At 39.5% G+C, this 15,835-nt stretch overlaps 1 protein-coding gene and 1 long non-coding RNA gene across 2 annotated transcripts in view; one reads left to right on the top strand and one right to left on the bottom strand.

Moving 5' to 3' along the window:
- Positions 1–15,835, top strand: part of LOC137166260 (uncharacterized) — a 201,586-nt gene that overhangs the window by 160,063 nt on the left and 25,688 nt on the right. Inside the window, exon 3 of the long non-coding RNA XR_010923606.1 lies at positions 4,667–4,747. This is a non-coding gene — a long non-coding RNA (uncharacterized lncRNA). The remainder of the gene's footprint in view (positions 1–4,666; positions 4,748–15,835) is intronic.
- Positions 1–15,835, bottom strand: part of CDH9 (cadherin 9) — a 103,238-nt gene that overhangs the window by 69,916 nt on the left and 17,487 nt on the right. Inside the window, exon 2 of the mRNA XM_067567911.1 lies at positions 446–769. Coding sequence (XP_067424012.1) covers positions 446–676 — 231 coding nt within the window. The 5' untranslated portion in view covers positions 677–769. The remainder of the gene's footprint in view (positions 1–445; positions 770–15,835) is intronic.

Here is a 15,835-nt window from a genome sequence, read left to right as displayed (position 1 = left end):
ACAACTTTCATTATTAATCAATGGAATTTAGTGTGCGTGTAGTGGAGAATATATCTCTGCATAATTGCAAATACCACAAAAGAGAAGTTTCTGGATGCCCCCCAACCTTTTGATTCTCTTTTGTAATATTTATCCCTGAAAATTGAACATCGACTTGAAATGATACAGTGATTGAAACACCCCCACAGATGTGTGTTTGTGTAACCAGGAATTAGTAATGTTTAGGCTGAAGTGTTCCTGTTTTTCACAGCACTCCACCATTCCCCCCTCGCAGTTCCTAACCCTTCTCCCTCAAATTACAAGACATTAAATGTGATTTACTTTAGTGCTGATGAAAAAATAAGACTGCCTCTATATAAGAAATCAAGTAGGAAGAACTGTCCAGAGAAAAACACCACTTGTTAGATTCATCTACCCTTTGAGGTCTTTTAAATGCAGAGCTTACCTTGCCCACATACTGAGTATCTGGACCTGTGTACTCCTCCAGCAAGAAAAACTGATTCCACATCCAGCCACGTTTGGTGCGGTGCAGGGTTTCTCCATCATCCTGTGACAACCCCAGCATCCTTCTGTTTTGTGCATACTTGTTAGTCCTTTGGGGGGATGGTGTCACGTGAACCACGTGAAGCATACAGGTCCAGAACAGAAATGACCAGCAGTGGCAAGTCCTCATCATCTGCAGCTTTGCCAAGGATGCTGCTGGGACTGATGTCTATCCTGTTTCACCAGAACAAAACTTTTCAAAGGTTGTATTCCACTTTAATAGGACCTGTAAAACGGACAAAAGTTTCTGGGTGAATTGTAATAATGTCTAATTCCGTATACTCTGTTAGAGTATATTGACAGCTTCATTGTTAAAACTGCATTCCTAGCTTGCATGTGTGGTTGCCACAGTTGCGCTTGCAAATCAGAAAACTGCACACAAAAGACAAGCACAACAAACAGGCCACTCATTTGTACAACCACTGGATTTTAGTTTGTTACTGAGGTAATTACACATACAGATTAAGCTAATTTTAATATCAGGCTCTTGAAGTCTTCTCCGTCCTCCTCCTTCTCCCTCTTTTCCCATGTGTATGATTACATGCACAAATAATGATTTAATCAGGTGATATGTTTCTTGGTCTTAAAACTTAATCAGGCTTTGGTAATTTAGGTACAATTTTTAGTTGAGTTCTAAATCACAGAGCCACTCCCTAGCTGCTACTGTGATGCTGAGGGAAGATCCATACAGAAACAAAGATTTCAATTCACTCATTCACATGGCTTACCCTTGTTTTGCCCCTACCTGATACTCCTCTCACCTTCCCCCGAGCACCGTGGTTCCAGAGAAGCTAAGATTTGCGCTGTACAGAGATGCATTCCTCCTGCATACCCAGTACCAAATCCTGCCTTTGCTTAAACAGTGGAACCACATCAGTTCCTCTGCCAAGGGACTTCCTGTGATAGAGAGCTGCATGTAGGATTTGCTCATAAGGGTTGAAATGAAGCAGGTCCCCTTAACTGGGATGAATTATACTTATTGGAAGAATTATAACATTTTTAATTGTAACATTTTTAAATCCCACTGGAGTCACTCTGCATTGGGAGTAAAGCTGATCTGAAAATGTCTCCCTTCCCCTTCGTGGAAGTTCTAGTTCAGATGCCTTATGACCTCATTCTCTTCCATAGGCTGGGCTCTTTTTCTGGACTACAACTATCATGTGGCAATATGGTTTTTACTCTTGCTGAACAGCTGCACTGCATTCTGGGAGTTCCATGGCAATGAAGCATCATGAGAGACATAGTCTGGTTGAGAAACTTGCCCCAAAGAGGAGAATGAGGCATCTGAACTGCAATGGGGCACTGTGGCAGCAATTTTGAATCAAAGTTTTTGGTTGTTTTTATTTTTCAGGTGCCTGTGTTTTTTGAGAAGTTGAAATGTCCTGAAGAAAGCAGATACTTCACAAAACAGTGAATTTAGTTGAAAACAAACTTTCTGTCAACAAACAGTTTCAGTGGAAAATTTGGAGAGCTTAATGCTGAGACAGTTAGACCTGATTCTTTACCACACCTGGCCAGTATAGATCTTTGAATCTGTGGGGAGTCCATTTTAAGTCAATGAGACTCTGCATGGACACAGGGATCCTGAAACAGGATCAAAGCCTTGGTGTATTTTAGTAACTTCAATAACCTTTTTTATCTGAGAAAGACGTGAAAGCTTGGAATATTTATCACTCTCTAGCATCGGGTTTTAAAAACAAAAAGAAAACTTTTTAATAGGTGTCTAATTTATGCAGGAAATTTTAGTTATAATGCAGGAAAATTCTAATTTTCTTCATTTCTTTTTTTAATTGAAGAATCAAAGCACACAGTAAATGAACTCTGATTTGCATAAAATCGTGCATGTACATAGATCTTGGCATAAATTAGAAAGCATGTTTTGTTTGAATTCTTTAGGTATAGTCGATATCTATTTTTCCTTCCTCTTATGCTCAGTATGTTCCTGGTGAGTTCAGAGAACCACGGAAGAGCTCTCCTGTGGCTAATTTAACACCTGTACATTCCCAACTTCTTAAGTGAAGAATGTGTCCTCTACTGGATAATGTGTAACCTTATAATTCAGACACACCTGACTCAAATGTAATACTGTTTATACATTTAAAATAGCATTTTTTATTATTATTTTAAGTGGCAAAACTCAACAAAGTTTAGTTTTAGTTATCAGCAACTTGAGCTGGTCTGAAAATTTTCAATGGAATTGTTTCTTATAAGACAATACTAATTTGTGGAAACCACAAGTCTTTGCAAGAAATGTTTCATTTTGATGAAACTTTAATTGGGAAAGTTTCTCAGGTCTGGGATGAACTTTTGTTTTGACCCAAAAAAACCCAACCCCCACAGAAAGTGAGACCAGATTAGCCAATAGGCCAGTGGATAGGGCACTCACCTGGGAAGTGGGTGATCCAGATTAATCTACCTGCTTTAAAGTAGGGACTTGAGCCTGAGTCTCCCACATCTCAGATGAGTACCCAATCCACTGGGCTATTGGTTAGTCTGCGGTGGGTGTCTCTTGTTTTCTGCAAAAATAAATAAATAAATAAATTGAAAGTTATCAGTTTCATCCTGATGTGGAACAGGACTTTTTTGAAATCTCAAAAATGTCTTCAGGAAGGGCAAATTGTTTCCCCCTCAACTCCATGAGCAACTCCAAATACTCTGCAGTGAAAATATATACTTAAATGTATCTTGATTAAGCAACAAAAGCAATATACAACATTAAATTAGTTTCTGATCAAATTTTGGACCAAAGGGTTTTTGACAAAATCTAGGGAATACATTTTGCTTTCTGCTATTTCTTACTTACAATGTTTAATTATTTTTTTCATTTGTTTGCAGTGTTGTAGTCATGTTGTTCCCAGAATATTAGGGAGACCAGGTGGGTGAGGAAATATCTTTTACTGGACAAAGTTAGTAAAAGAGACACGCTTTCAAACTACACAGAGCTCTTCTTCAGCTTTCCCAGACCCAAAGAAGAGCTCTGTGTAACTTGAAAGGTGTCCCGGAAGTTGGTCCAATAAAAGATATTACCTCGTCCACCTGGTCTTTTTATTTTTTCATGTCATTCTCAATATACTTTATTCATATTCATGGAACATATGGGCTTTTTCCTATTGTTAATTGAACCCCCATACATCCACATATCTGTCAAAGAATCTGCCTTCTGTTTAAGTAGTAGGTTCAAGGCTTCTAATATGGCATTGTTATTAATCATTCCTCCCAAAATCTACCTATTATATGCTCAAAAAAAAAAAAACCACTAGAAAGTGGACATCAGCCAATGCACCCTATCTCCAAGCAGGACCAAGGACTGATGGACATGTCTAACCCACTCAACTAGCTGGTGTGTAGGCTGAAGTCATCAGCAAGCTTTAGCCATGAGCAAGGTTAAAGGCAGTTGTTCTAGGCATTCCTGCAATTAGGAATTCTGTCCTGCTAAGCAGTAATTCTTTAAAAGGGTCTATACTAGAAAGACTGTCTGCTCCCATATTTTATTCCAGCCAGGGCAGGAGTAAATGACATACTGTGGTGAACTGGTGCTTCCCTCTAGTGAGTGGCTCACTGGGCTTGCTTATTGGACAATAGGGCTTACTTTTACTTCAGCCAAAGGTGTATTTTTTCATCTCAAGCGGTAGAAGCCTGTGTTTTGGGAGCTAATGAATAATGGAGCTATCTCTATTCCCACTGTGTGTGATAATATAGAAAATAATATATGCATTATCTGTAGAGTTAAATTTGTTACAATGATGGAACAGTCCTGTCCCTACTGAAGGCAATGGAAATTCTCATTGATTTTCAATGAAGCAGTGAGACACCTAAGTTTGAGACAGGAAAGAAAGATTTTGTTTGTTTTTCTTTCTAATTTGTGAAATGTACTGGGTCCAATACTACAGCATATATGCAATCTCTGTTGCTGCTATTCAGTCCCCCTGTCCATCGATGATTCCTGTTACACAGTGGAAAACACTTTCTCTCCTTAGATACATATGAGTTAAAGACATTATTTATGACAAGCTTCTCTTATATTAGACACATATTATGACCTGCATTCTTTCCTCGTGTTGCAAACCAGTGATACCTTGTGATTTTCAATGGCAGAAAATGAACACTTTTTACTGTTTTATAGGTCTGTGGAAGTAACCTGAAATCATTAAAATCTCCCATTGCAGTGAGTGACTCTGATATCAAAGTCCTAAGGGAATTCCAGGTAAATTAATTACCTTCATATGAAAGACATACTTCTCCTTAATACATAGCAGTTGGAGAGGGGGTGGAGGGAAAGGTATTTCTTAAATCTTTTTTAATGTAAAATATTTTATTTAGATTCTTGAGGTGTACTGTGAAATAAGGCCTGCTGTGATCAATAGAAGGGATTTGTTAGCAATGATGCCAGTTTAAATGTTACTATAGCAATCACCATGGTAATGTATTTAATTAGTGCTGCACAGTCACTCACAAGCATGATATGCGTCTATTCTAACCTTCGGCAACTTTAAAATAGGGCATGAAGAATATTTTTTCATTTGTTAACACTGAAATAAAGTTCCCTTCCAAAAGAAAAGATAAAAAGAATGGAAAATAGATGCATAAGTATAATTCAGCATATCTCAGCTGGCTAAACATACTGCATGTTTATCTGCAATAGAAGCACTAGACATTTCTCTCCTAAGTCTTTAAATAAAAACGTTGCACTTCTTGTTCTTAAAGGTCCAAAGAACCTACAAAGTTGGGACACTCATTTTATACAGGATGCACTGCAGTGTGGCCTGCTTTTGTAGCCTGTACTCATGGCTTTGACTTCAATGAAACTACTCACATGAGTAAAGCCTGCAGAATTACGCCCAAAATCAGCATGACTTTTAAAGAGCAAGATCTTTGTTGACTTCATGTGCACTATATGCCAATTTTTTTCTCTAAAATATATAAAGATGGGGAAAATACTAAAAAGAACAAAAAGGGAAAAGAAATTAGCTAATGAATTTGTGTGCACTAGCACACAAGTCTAGCAACTGTGAGCCAACTCTAATGGCATTAGCAGAATACTTTTGCGGATTTAGGGAGAAAAATAGAATTTAAATAGATTTAATGGTGGTTATCATTGACAGTCAGTATTAAAGATCCAGTGTTGTACCCAGTGGGGTGAGTAGAAATATTGCCATTTACTTCCATGGAAACAAGATTTACTGACAAATTATTCCAAATAATCAAAGACCAGATTTTCAAGTGCTCAGCACCTACAATTGAGGCCAGATTTTCAGAAGAGCTCTCATCTATTTAGGTACCTAAACAAGGACCAGATTTTTAAACATGCTCAGCACCAACAGCTCCCTTTATGATAAGAGCTGATCAGTAATTTTTCGACAAAACAGTTTTTCTTCAGGAAATGCCAGTTAATCAAAAAACAAAACATTTTGAGAAAGGGAGTGAGACCTGCTCCAAAAGCTAAGTACTCACTTGGGAGATGTAGGGACTTGAACTTGGGCCATACCGTCCATCCCTCTCTCTGGCCCAATGGCTATTTAATTATTTATACAAAGTGGAACAGCTTCAAGAGGAGAGACTGAGAGAGTTCTGCCCCAGAGTTCCTGGTAGGCTGGAGGTTAGGACACTCAGCTGGGAAGTTGGAAAACCTGATTCAAGCTCCTGCCCTAAATCAGGCAGAGCAGGGACCAGGCAGATCCTGGGTCTCACACATCCCAAGTCATTCTGTGAATGAAGGAAATGTCTCACTCTTTAATTGTGGCACTTTGTGGCAATTTTACAAGAGTTCAGCACCCAATGTGCTGATGAACTGTTTTTAAACAGATGTCCCCTTACTTTGGTACATTAATGGGAGATGAACTCTTTTTTTTTAAATCTGCCCCCTATTGTGAACGTGGTGCTGTGTTAAAATATTGGTATGTCTATTGAATTAATGTCTATATCCCCATCTATAGACAAATAAATCTATGATGTATGGGTTATTAAAATAAATGTTTATCTTACTGAAATTAGAGAGCGTTAGTATTATATTTAAAAATACTGCAAATCCTAGAGACACTTCAGGTGGAGATATTGGGCTAGGTTCAGCCATAGAACATGTTGCCTTCTGTTTGATTGATTATCCAAGGATACAGACCTTGGTGCTAGAAAGTCCACTTGAAGAGAACTTGTAGCAGTTTACTCTCTTCTCCACTGATCCACTACAGCCCCATGTGCAAGTGAAGAAGTCAGGTTATATTGATTTGTGTCTAAATAGTCCCCATGGGTAAGGGCTCTTGTGGCATGAGAGCTGTGATTTAAAGCTGCTGGCCACTGGCATAATTCCTAGAGGAGTTGGCAGTGAAAACACCATCTGCCCTCTCTAGCAGTGAATCCCTTTTGAGGAATGGGAGGGTACAGTTTTACCCCACTCTGAGACAGTGTTAGTGAACAAAGCCCACAGTAGTTACTGACACAGACTTTACAGAGTGCTGCTGTGTGAGAGATGAGGCTCAATTAAGTTAAAAAGAATCATTTAAAGTAAGTGTTCTTGAGGCAGCAGCCTGGTGAATCACAGGAGAGAGGCCCTCAATTTTTTTTTTTTTTTAAAGGCCCCTTAACTCCCATTAACCATCCTTGTTACAGTGTCATCTTTTCATCAACATGAGAGGAAATAAGAAATGTACCACTTTTTCAACTCTTAAAGCAAGGCCTTTTGAATATTCTCCTTTGATCTTCTGGTGGCGATTTGACTCCACAGGGAACATATTTCACTCTTATCATATAACTAGGCAGTCGTACATTTGTATACCATACCTTTATTTACAAAGGCAATAGCTTTCTGGTGTTTACAGAACAGTCTTCAGAACCAAGCAGAAAAAGAATTGTTTTCATCAAAGGAAGAGGATCCCTCCCCTATCCCTTTGTTATTGCTTCCTCTTATTTGACATGACAGGATTTATCATTCATAAGCTGGTAGTCTTCACTTGGATATTGATACCCTGCATTATTAAAGGCACTTTTGTGTCTCACAAACACCATAACCTTCTATCTGCCAAAACACAGAACAGAGCAGCATCTAGAGGTACAAACCACTGTTTTCCAGATCTGTCTGTTCCAGTCAGCCTGTGTGTATGAAGCGGATGAGAGTCTATACTTTTATAGCAACATTGTTAATCACTACCAGCCCAAGGGGTGTTAAAATATTACCAATTTTCTCTCTCTCTTTCTCTCATGCTCTGTTATTTGAATACATAGTAGTCCAGATCTTGACACCCCATTCATCTTCACCTTAGTCTAGTCCTTTTATACCACTTTGGTAATACAAATGTGCCAGAAAACAGGCCTAATGGGACAGCTGCAGATTCCTGCTATCTCCCACCTTCCAGTCTGGGATATAGATTTCATGAAGCTGGCTCCATGCTACTCTCTCTGCTGGCATATAGTTTGACCAGAGAATCCTGGGTAATTATAGGCCTGTCAGCCTGCCATTGATCCCTCACAAAATAATGGAATAGCTTATAAAGGACTCAGTCAATAAAGAATTAAAGGAGGGTAATATAACTAATGCCAATCAGCAAGGGGTAAGGGAAAATAGATCTTGTCAAACTCACTTGATATCTTTCTTGGTTGAGATTACATTTTTAGTTGATAAAGGTAATAGTGTTGATGTAACATACTTACATTTCTTTAAGGCATTTGAACTTGGGACCACATGATTTAGAAACCAGATGAATCCAGCATGAACATGTTACACATTAAGCTGAATAAAAGATGACTAAATGACAGGTCTCAAATTGGAATTATAAATTGGGGAATCATTGAGTAGGTGTGTTCTTTGTGGGATGGGATGGATTCTTGGTCCTGTGCTATTTAACATTTTTATCAATGACTTGGGAAAAAATGCAATAAATAGTTACAGATAAAGTTTGCAGATGACACAAATATTGGGGCAGTGGTAAATAACGGGAAGGACAGTTCATCGATACAGAGTGAGCAATCTGGATTATTTGGTAAACTGGGCCCACGCAAGCAATTTGTTTTTCTGTATGACCATGTAGGCCATATTTACTGGATGGTTGACTGTATCCTGGGAAGAACAACTCTCGAAAAGACCTATGGACCAACGTGGGATGATCAGTTGAACATGAGCTCCTAATGCAACACTGTGGCCAAAAGGGCTAATGTGATCATTGGAAGTATAAACAGGGGAATCTGGAGTAGGAATGGGGAGGTTATATAACCTCTGTATTTGGCATTTTTGTCACCATTACTGAAATAGTGTGTCCAGTTTTGGTGTCCACAATTCAACATTATTGTTAATAAATTAGAGAAAGTTCAGAGAAGAGCCATGATCATGATTAAAGAATGGAAAACTTGCCTTATGATGAAAGATGAAAGGAGCTCAATATATTTATCTTAAAAAGAAGGCTAAGAAGTGACTTCTTCACAGTTTTTAAATTCCTAGATGAGGCTACACTAAGATATGGAGCTGACTTGGCCCCTGGCAGTCCAAGGGGTTGGGATAGTGCAACCATGCAGATAATGCCTCATCTATTCTCATAGACATCTGGCACAGCTGAATATTTGACCCTATAGTTCCATTAAAATATCCAACATATTTATTGACAGTTCCAGCAATAGAGTAGGCAATGTCAATATAACTTTCCAGTTGAGATTTTGTGTATGCTTCCAAAATCTTTATCATTACTCCCAAATGTGAATTAAATCATCTTCATAATCATCATTTTGATGACTTATCACTTGTGCATTTTCTTTGCTTTGTTAAAAACAAGTTACAAAAAGGAAAATTTGTAATAGCCTGCAACTACACCAACGGTAGTTCATAAAAGAAAATTACAGCACCCCAGCAAATCCTTATCATAGACAGTGTTAATAACAGTGCAGTTTGTACTCCCGTGGTACAGGTGGTTTCAGCTTTTCTTACACTCCATTCTGCTGGGTTTTATAATTCAACTGTACAAGTTCAGATGTTTGTTTAAGCTAGTTCCTACTAAAGGTGTCAAATTGATAATTCTGAGCAATGGAGGTCTCTGTTTAGCCACAGGCATACCCCTGGCCCCACTAGTGCAAACTTTTTACACTGCCTCATCAATGCCTCACGTGCCACAGAGATGAATGACCTTATAAAACCTATATAAAGAGTCATGCTCCAACTCTGACCAGGTGTGATTAATTCCAGGGATGAGGCACTACATCAGTCTTCATACCCATTTAATCCTTGGCCTCTCTGCTGAGATTGCATTTAATTGTACTGATATCTTTTTATGATTTGGACACTTGCTTACTAGCAGCTAGACTGAGATCACTACCTCATTTCATCTAGACCACCAAATAGGCTTCAAATGACAACTGATAACAAATTTTGGTCATTGCCATCCTGGGCCAGATTTGAAGTGGTGACCTAGGGGAGGGAGTTTCTATATTTCATGCTGAACTCCCAGCTCAGGTTTTGATCTCCGTTGCACTATTATTCAGCTTATGACTGTTTTATCGGCATGAATCCAGAGTACCTTCACTAATGGTGTCACTCAAGATTTATCTGGCTCCCGCCTCTCACTGCCCTTCACTATCAAATATAATAAAAAGCGGAGGAAATGAGTACATTAAACCCTATTTGGTTTCTCTGACACCTGATACACTTTGAAAAACATAGGGCCACATCCCCTGATGTAGTCCAGATGCTTTGCTCCACCTCACTAGCATAATTGAGCCCTAAAATCATCTTAATTCATTCAGAAAATATCCAAGTACGGGTGATCCACCAGTGATGAGGAGTACTTACACCACTCAGCATTCCCCCTGGGTTACGTGCATTCACACACCCACTTATTGCCAGGGAAAAGGGAGCATGGCAGAATTCTGCTGCATCAAACTAATCTTCAGCTATGGTTTTGGCCTCTCAGCTACTCTCTGGGCATGTCTACACTATAGTCACTACAGCAGCATAGCGATGATGTGCTATAGCGTAGACTCTTCCTACATCAGCTGAAGGGTTTTTCCACTTCTCCAAGATGCAGTAGCTAAGAATAATTCTTCTGCCAACCTAGCCACATCTGCACCAGGGGTTAGGTCAACCTACCTATATGGCTCAGAGTGTGAAATTTTACTTAATTTTTTAAGAGTAGACCTAAACAGGCCTAAAGGCTTTTAAGGCCTAAAACAGCATAGGGGAATAAGCTCTGTACAAAGCAATAGCAGGATCAGGAGAATGTACAGGTAAGCAGTAGAGACAATTTATGCTAAGTTACATTTTCTCTTTCCTTGCTTTCCGTAGGAAGAGATATTTTTATGTGCAATGACTGGGTGAGGTCATTGACCTCTGTGACATCCTAAACATTTCTATAGCATCAGAATCGTGATGTCACTATAAAAGATTATGATTTCAGGCAGGGGAGAAGCAGTAGATGTATTGAAATGCTTTTACTGCAGCTGTCCCTGACATGAGCTACATTGTTCCTAAATAGGGGTCTCCCAGATGAGGACTAAAGAACTTGAATGGACTAGCTGGATGCAGCCATTCATGACAGACAAAATACTATAATCTCTTTTACCTCAATAGTGGATTATATGACATTTTATAATACCTATTGCTATTAGATAAAGTATATTGAAATGTTATTCCCCTGTTTAACTATTAACTCAATAAAGTGAAGGTAATGATATAGTGACATAATCTTAATGATGTAATTTTGGAAAAGTTATAAGATATAAATCTATAATATTGTTTAATAATATGATCTTTAAACTTTCAGTGGAGTAGTAGTGTGGTCTGATTGATGTTTGGGTAATAAAGGGTGCTAAACAAACCTTTTAACGTGTTGTATAGAAAGTCCGTCTTTTTATGTGTGTGCACATATTGTCTGTAAGAATAATTAGAAAGCAGGAGTGGAAAAGTCCAAAGAAAAAGTAATTCCAATATTTTAGTTGACAGTCAAGCTGGTTGAAACGTTTAATGAAAAACAGGGTCAAATTTTTCAGAGGACTTTTTCCAGAAAAAAAAAATTACATTCCTACTTGACGCAAAGCAAAAGAAAGTAGAAAATTAAGAAAATTGAACCTAGTACACCATCTTAAATATGAAACTGTGTCTAGATATTTATTGCAGCAGTCTGGTGGTGTCCTGAAAAAGCCTAGGAACCCAAAATGCAAGTTAAGGATCAAATATAGGCCTTTTATTTCTATGCTTTGGTTGTTTGTGTCACAACATTAGGGTGAAGGCTTGAAGTAAATAGGAACTTGGACTCCTTCTTCACTTGGTTCTTAGTTTTAATGATTAAATTCTAACTTCATTTTATTTTTTTCCTCTCCAAATGGTCATTTATTTTAAAATAACAAGTATTTGCCTTTTGAAATGGATTTATATATATTGGTTTGGAAGGTAAAAATGTTTAATATGTTTCCCTATTTACATTCCCTTGATGCTCTTATTTTGAAATACTACACATACCATTGCAAAAATAAAGATCTGTCCATGAAGATCTGCTACTTTTTCAGTCTTTACAGTTACTACCAGGCACTAATATTTTAAAACATTTCATGGAAAATGTAGTCAGAACACTAAGTGGCAAAAGCATGTCTATTTTTATACAGTGCACAAATTATGTGTGCATTACGATTACATTTTTACAAGAAACTGTTATGAAAACACATATTTTATTCACTCTGTTTTCCACTGTCGTTAAATAGTATCTCAGGAAAACTTAGATGCCTGTATAATTTTTTGGTGCTTAGAATATACTGAGGTTTCTTACAATTAAATACTAGATATATACTATCCAAAAGAGGGAGCCATAGCATTATGCTTTATTTTTCAATTTGATATGCCTGTAGACTTGCATAAGTTTTTCATTGTATTTTCAATGGAAACATGCATTGTGCTTTGCCGTTTTTTTTCTAATGTATTTATATACACCAACAACACAGTACTAATAATTTAACCAGTTAACTGATATAGTGATGGGGTGTGCAGCCAGGTTAATGAGGGCCCTTGAGGCTAATTAGATTACCTCGTGTTACCTGAGAGAGCAAGAGCCAGGTTTAATTGAGAGTGGAGCCCAGGTGAGGAAGGGCTGGGGCAGTGCTATAAAGCCAGGAAGCCAAAAGCAAAAAGGGGCCTGTAGAGGAAGGAGTCTGCTGTCACTCCCTAGGATGAGGGAGATTGTCGGGGCAAGAAGGAAGTGCAGGGGTACAGTAAGCCCTAAGATCCTGCCCTGGTGTAAGGAGTTTTGCAAGAGTCTAGGAGAGGGTGAAGTAGCCATGGGCGGTAGAGTAAGCTCGCATGATAAACTTAGGCTATGTCTACACTACAAAGTTTAAGGTAATGTAAGTTATGTCGATGTACAGCCACTGAGGTAATTAAACCACTGTTGCATGTCCACACTACACACATTATGTCGAGCACATCCACAGTAGCAGCTCTTGCGTCAACACTGAGAGCAGTGCACCGGAGGTAGACATCCAAACTGTGCAACTGGTCACAAAGTGTTTTGGAAGGGTTTGCAATGCCGGGGACAGGTGCAGCATCACATCATTCAAGTTTCTCAATCCCATGATTCCATGGGCATCCTACTAGGTTTCCAGCCGCTTTTCAACTGCCCTGGTAACCTGCAGGCCGGCCATCTGTGTTAGAAAACATGGATCCTGTACTGATCTTCAGCATTGTGCTGTGCATTATGAATGCAAGGCTATAAGAGGGGCTCAAGAGGGGGCTATTCACCACCACTCTGACCCCAGCCTCCTCCTTGTAGAAGCGGCATGTCTGCGGCTCTGCACCAGAGGCAAATGTTCGCCTCCCTTGCCTTCTGCTACGCCTATCACAGCTCTTTGAGTTTTACATGACACTGCTCCATGTCCCTATCATAACCGTTCCCTTCCATGACCTGAGCAAATTCCTGGAGCTGGAGCTGAGCTGTGCCTGCACAACCTCCTTTCCCCACAGACCCAGTAGATCCTCCAGTACCTCCTCCAGTAGTCCAGGAAGGAGCACATTTGCTGCATGGAGCTGGCATGCTCAGCTGAGCAGTTTCTATGTGAGCTCTCCACACCAAGCAAACAGGATGAGCAAGTTCAAAACTTCTTGGGGTTTTAATAGGGAAGGGGCATTCATCTGTGTACCTGGCTGCAGGGCAGCAGAGTTCAAAAGAGTGACCAGAGCAGTCACGGTGGGCATTGTGGGACACCTCCTGGAGGCCACTTAGGGTGATGTAAGCAATGCAGTATTTACACTGACACTGTGTCAGTCTAACTACATTGTCCTAAGTTCTATGTCTCTCATCGAGGTGGTTTTATTATGTCAGCGTAGCAGGGGAGTTAAGTCATGGGAGGAGCATTGCAGTGTGTTTGCCTCCATAGTTAGGTCCACATAAGCTGACTTATATCAACAAAACTGTGTAGTGTAGACATGGCTCCAGAAACATCAAGGAAAGAGAGAGAGGCTAGTAGGCAAGAGGTCATGGACATAGCAATAGAGATGGGCACTGAGCAGAACAGTAATGTTGGTTCATAAGGTCTGTGGGACAGAACCACATGGCCTTGGGTTCCCCTGCCAGCCACTGATATAGTGGCATAGAGTTTAGTTGACTACCATCTGGATATGACATTTGGAAAGTGGTCTTGTTGGCCTCTGTAACCCCAGAAGAGGTGGACTAAATGGGGACCTGGCCAGAAGACCCAGTTACCAAAAGAATAACTATTTCAGAGCAAGCAATAAGCAGGAAGGGGAGGCTGCTACAGCTTGGGAAGAGTCCCTGAAGCTGGAGCTGCACTGCCAGGCAGGTGGGAGATCCCTGCCGGGAGTCCAAATCAGTTCAGAAACACATGGCGTTTACGGATATGGTCTTGGCTTCCTACAGATGCATCAAGTTTTGGCTGGGGTCTCCATCCTTTTCTTGGGTGAAGGCAGAAGCCTTGTCCCTTTCCCTGTAGGACAATGTGTGGGATCCCCATGAGGAAATACTTGCAGAAATTTCCCCCAGGGGGCTCATTCCTTTGCCTTTTATTGTAGGATGGTCCTACGTGTGGAAGATCTCATTATTTTACCCCTATAGAATGGATTATACCATTGAATTAACTGTTTCAGCATAGTAGAATGCACCTGATTTGTTTCATCACCACTCATACCACTGTCTCTAATATCTCACGGTGTGGCTTCTATCAGTGTGTTCCATTATATATTTCAGGTATATGTCTCACATAGGCTACTGAAACAATCAAGAGTTTTTTCTCATTTCCTTCCTAACTTATTATGCATTTATTTATTTGTTTTCTTGTTTGTATTATCATAGCCCTTAAGACACCTAAGTCTTGAACCATGACTCCATTGTGCTAGGTGCTGTACAAACACAGAAGAAAAACACAATAAGTGCTCCAAAAAGCTCATGATCTAAGTATAAGACAAGAGCTGGATATGGACAGACAGGGCAGTACAAAGGAACAATGAAACAATATTAATGATAAGCTGTGGTCTTTCTGCACACCATCAGGCTAACTGTTGTCACATTTTTGTAGGCATCGTGGTGAAGAAGAGTTTTTGAGAAGGGATTCAGAGGAAGAGAAGATAGTTAATGAGGCAGCTTTGTGGAGGTTTACAGGGACTGCCTCCCAAACATGTGTGACATCATGGGAGAAAGCACCAAGATACTTATTTGAAAATGTAATAAGTGGGCAATGGAGGCTGACACCGTGGGCACAACTGGAGGTGATCATTGACAACTCAATAATGAATGAGAAGTGATAGGTCATTGAAAGTGGAAAGAAGTAACTTATATTTGATGCAGTAGAGAAGGAGAAGCCAATGGAGGAATTGAAAGAGAGGGGTAACATAGTGTGTCCATTAGTTGTTTGTTTCTCCATAGGGATCAGGGGAATATTCTTTGAGCAGCACTTGTGAAGGTTCCTGTTTGCCTCTTTGTCACACTGTCACTGGGTTATTCACATCCAAAGAGGGGAATGGCTTTGCTGTCCAGTTGTAATAGCTTTTCTGCATTATCTTCTTGAGGACCATCATCTGAAAACACTTGATCAGAAATCCCATGTCACAAAGATACATTTCATATGATGAATCACTGTTTCACTAAGGAAATCTTAACACAAAGACTCTATAGTATTTGCTGAAGATGTAATGGTCCTTTAAACTGCTGTGTGTGACATACTGAATGTTTCATGGAAATATCTGCAACCTGTGTGTTCATATGAGCTCATTAATGTATTCCTCTGGTTCTTTCTACACTTTGACAAACCACACCCATGGCCTTCATGAATGAGGTGTACATTCCTTTCCTTCTGCTACATGGAAGTTAATTTAATTAATTTT

The sequence above is a fragment of the Emydura macquarii genome, unplaced genomic scaffold (assembly GCF_026122565.2).
Source record: "Emydura macquarii macquarii isolate MOO-44397 ecotype Brisbane River unplaced genomic scaffold, CSIRO-AGI_Emac_v2 contig_2825, whole genome shotgun sequence".
NCBI classification, from domain to species: Eukaryota; Metazoa; Chordata; order Testudines; family Chelidae; genus Emydura; species Emydura macquarii.
This window is presented reverse-complemented; position numbering and strand designations above follow the sequence as displayed.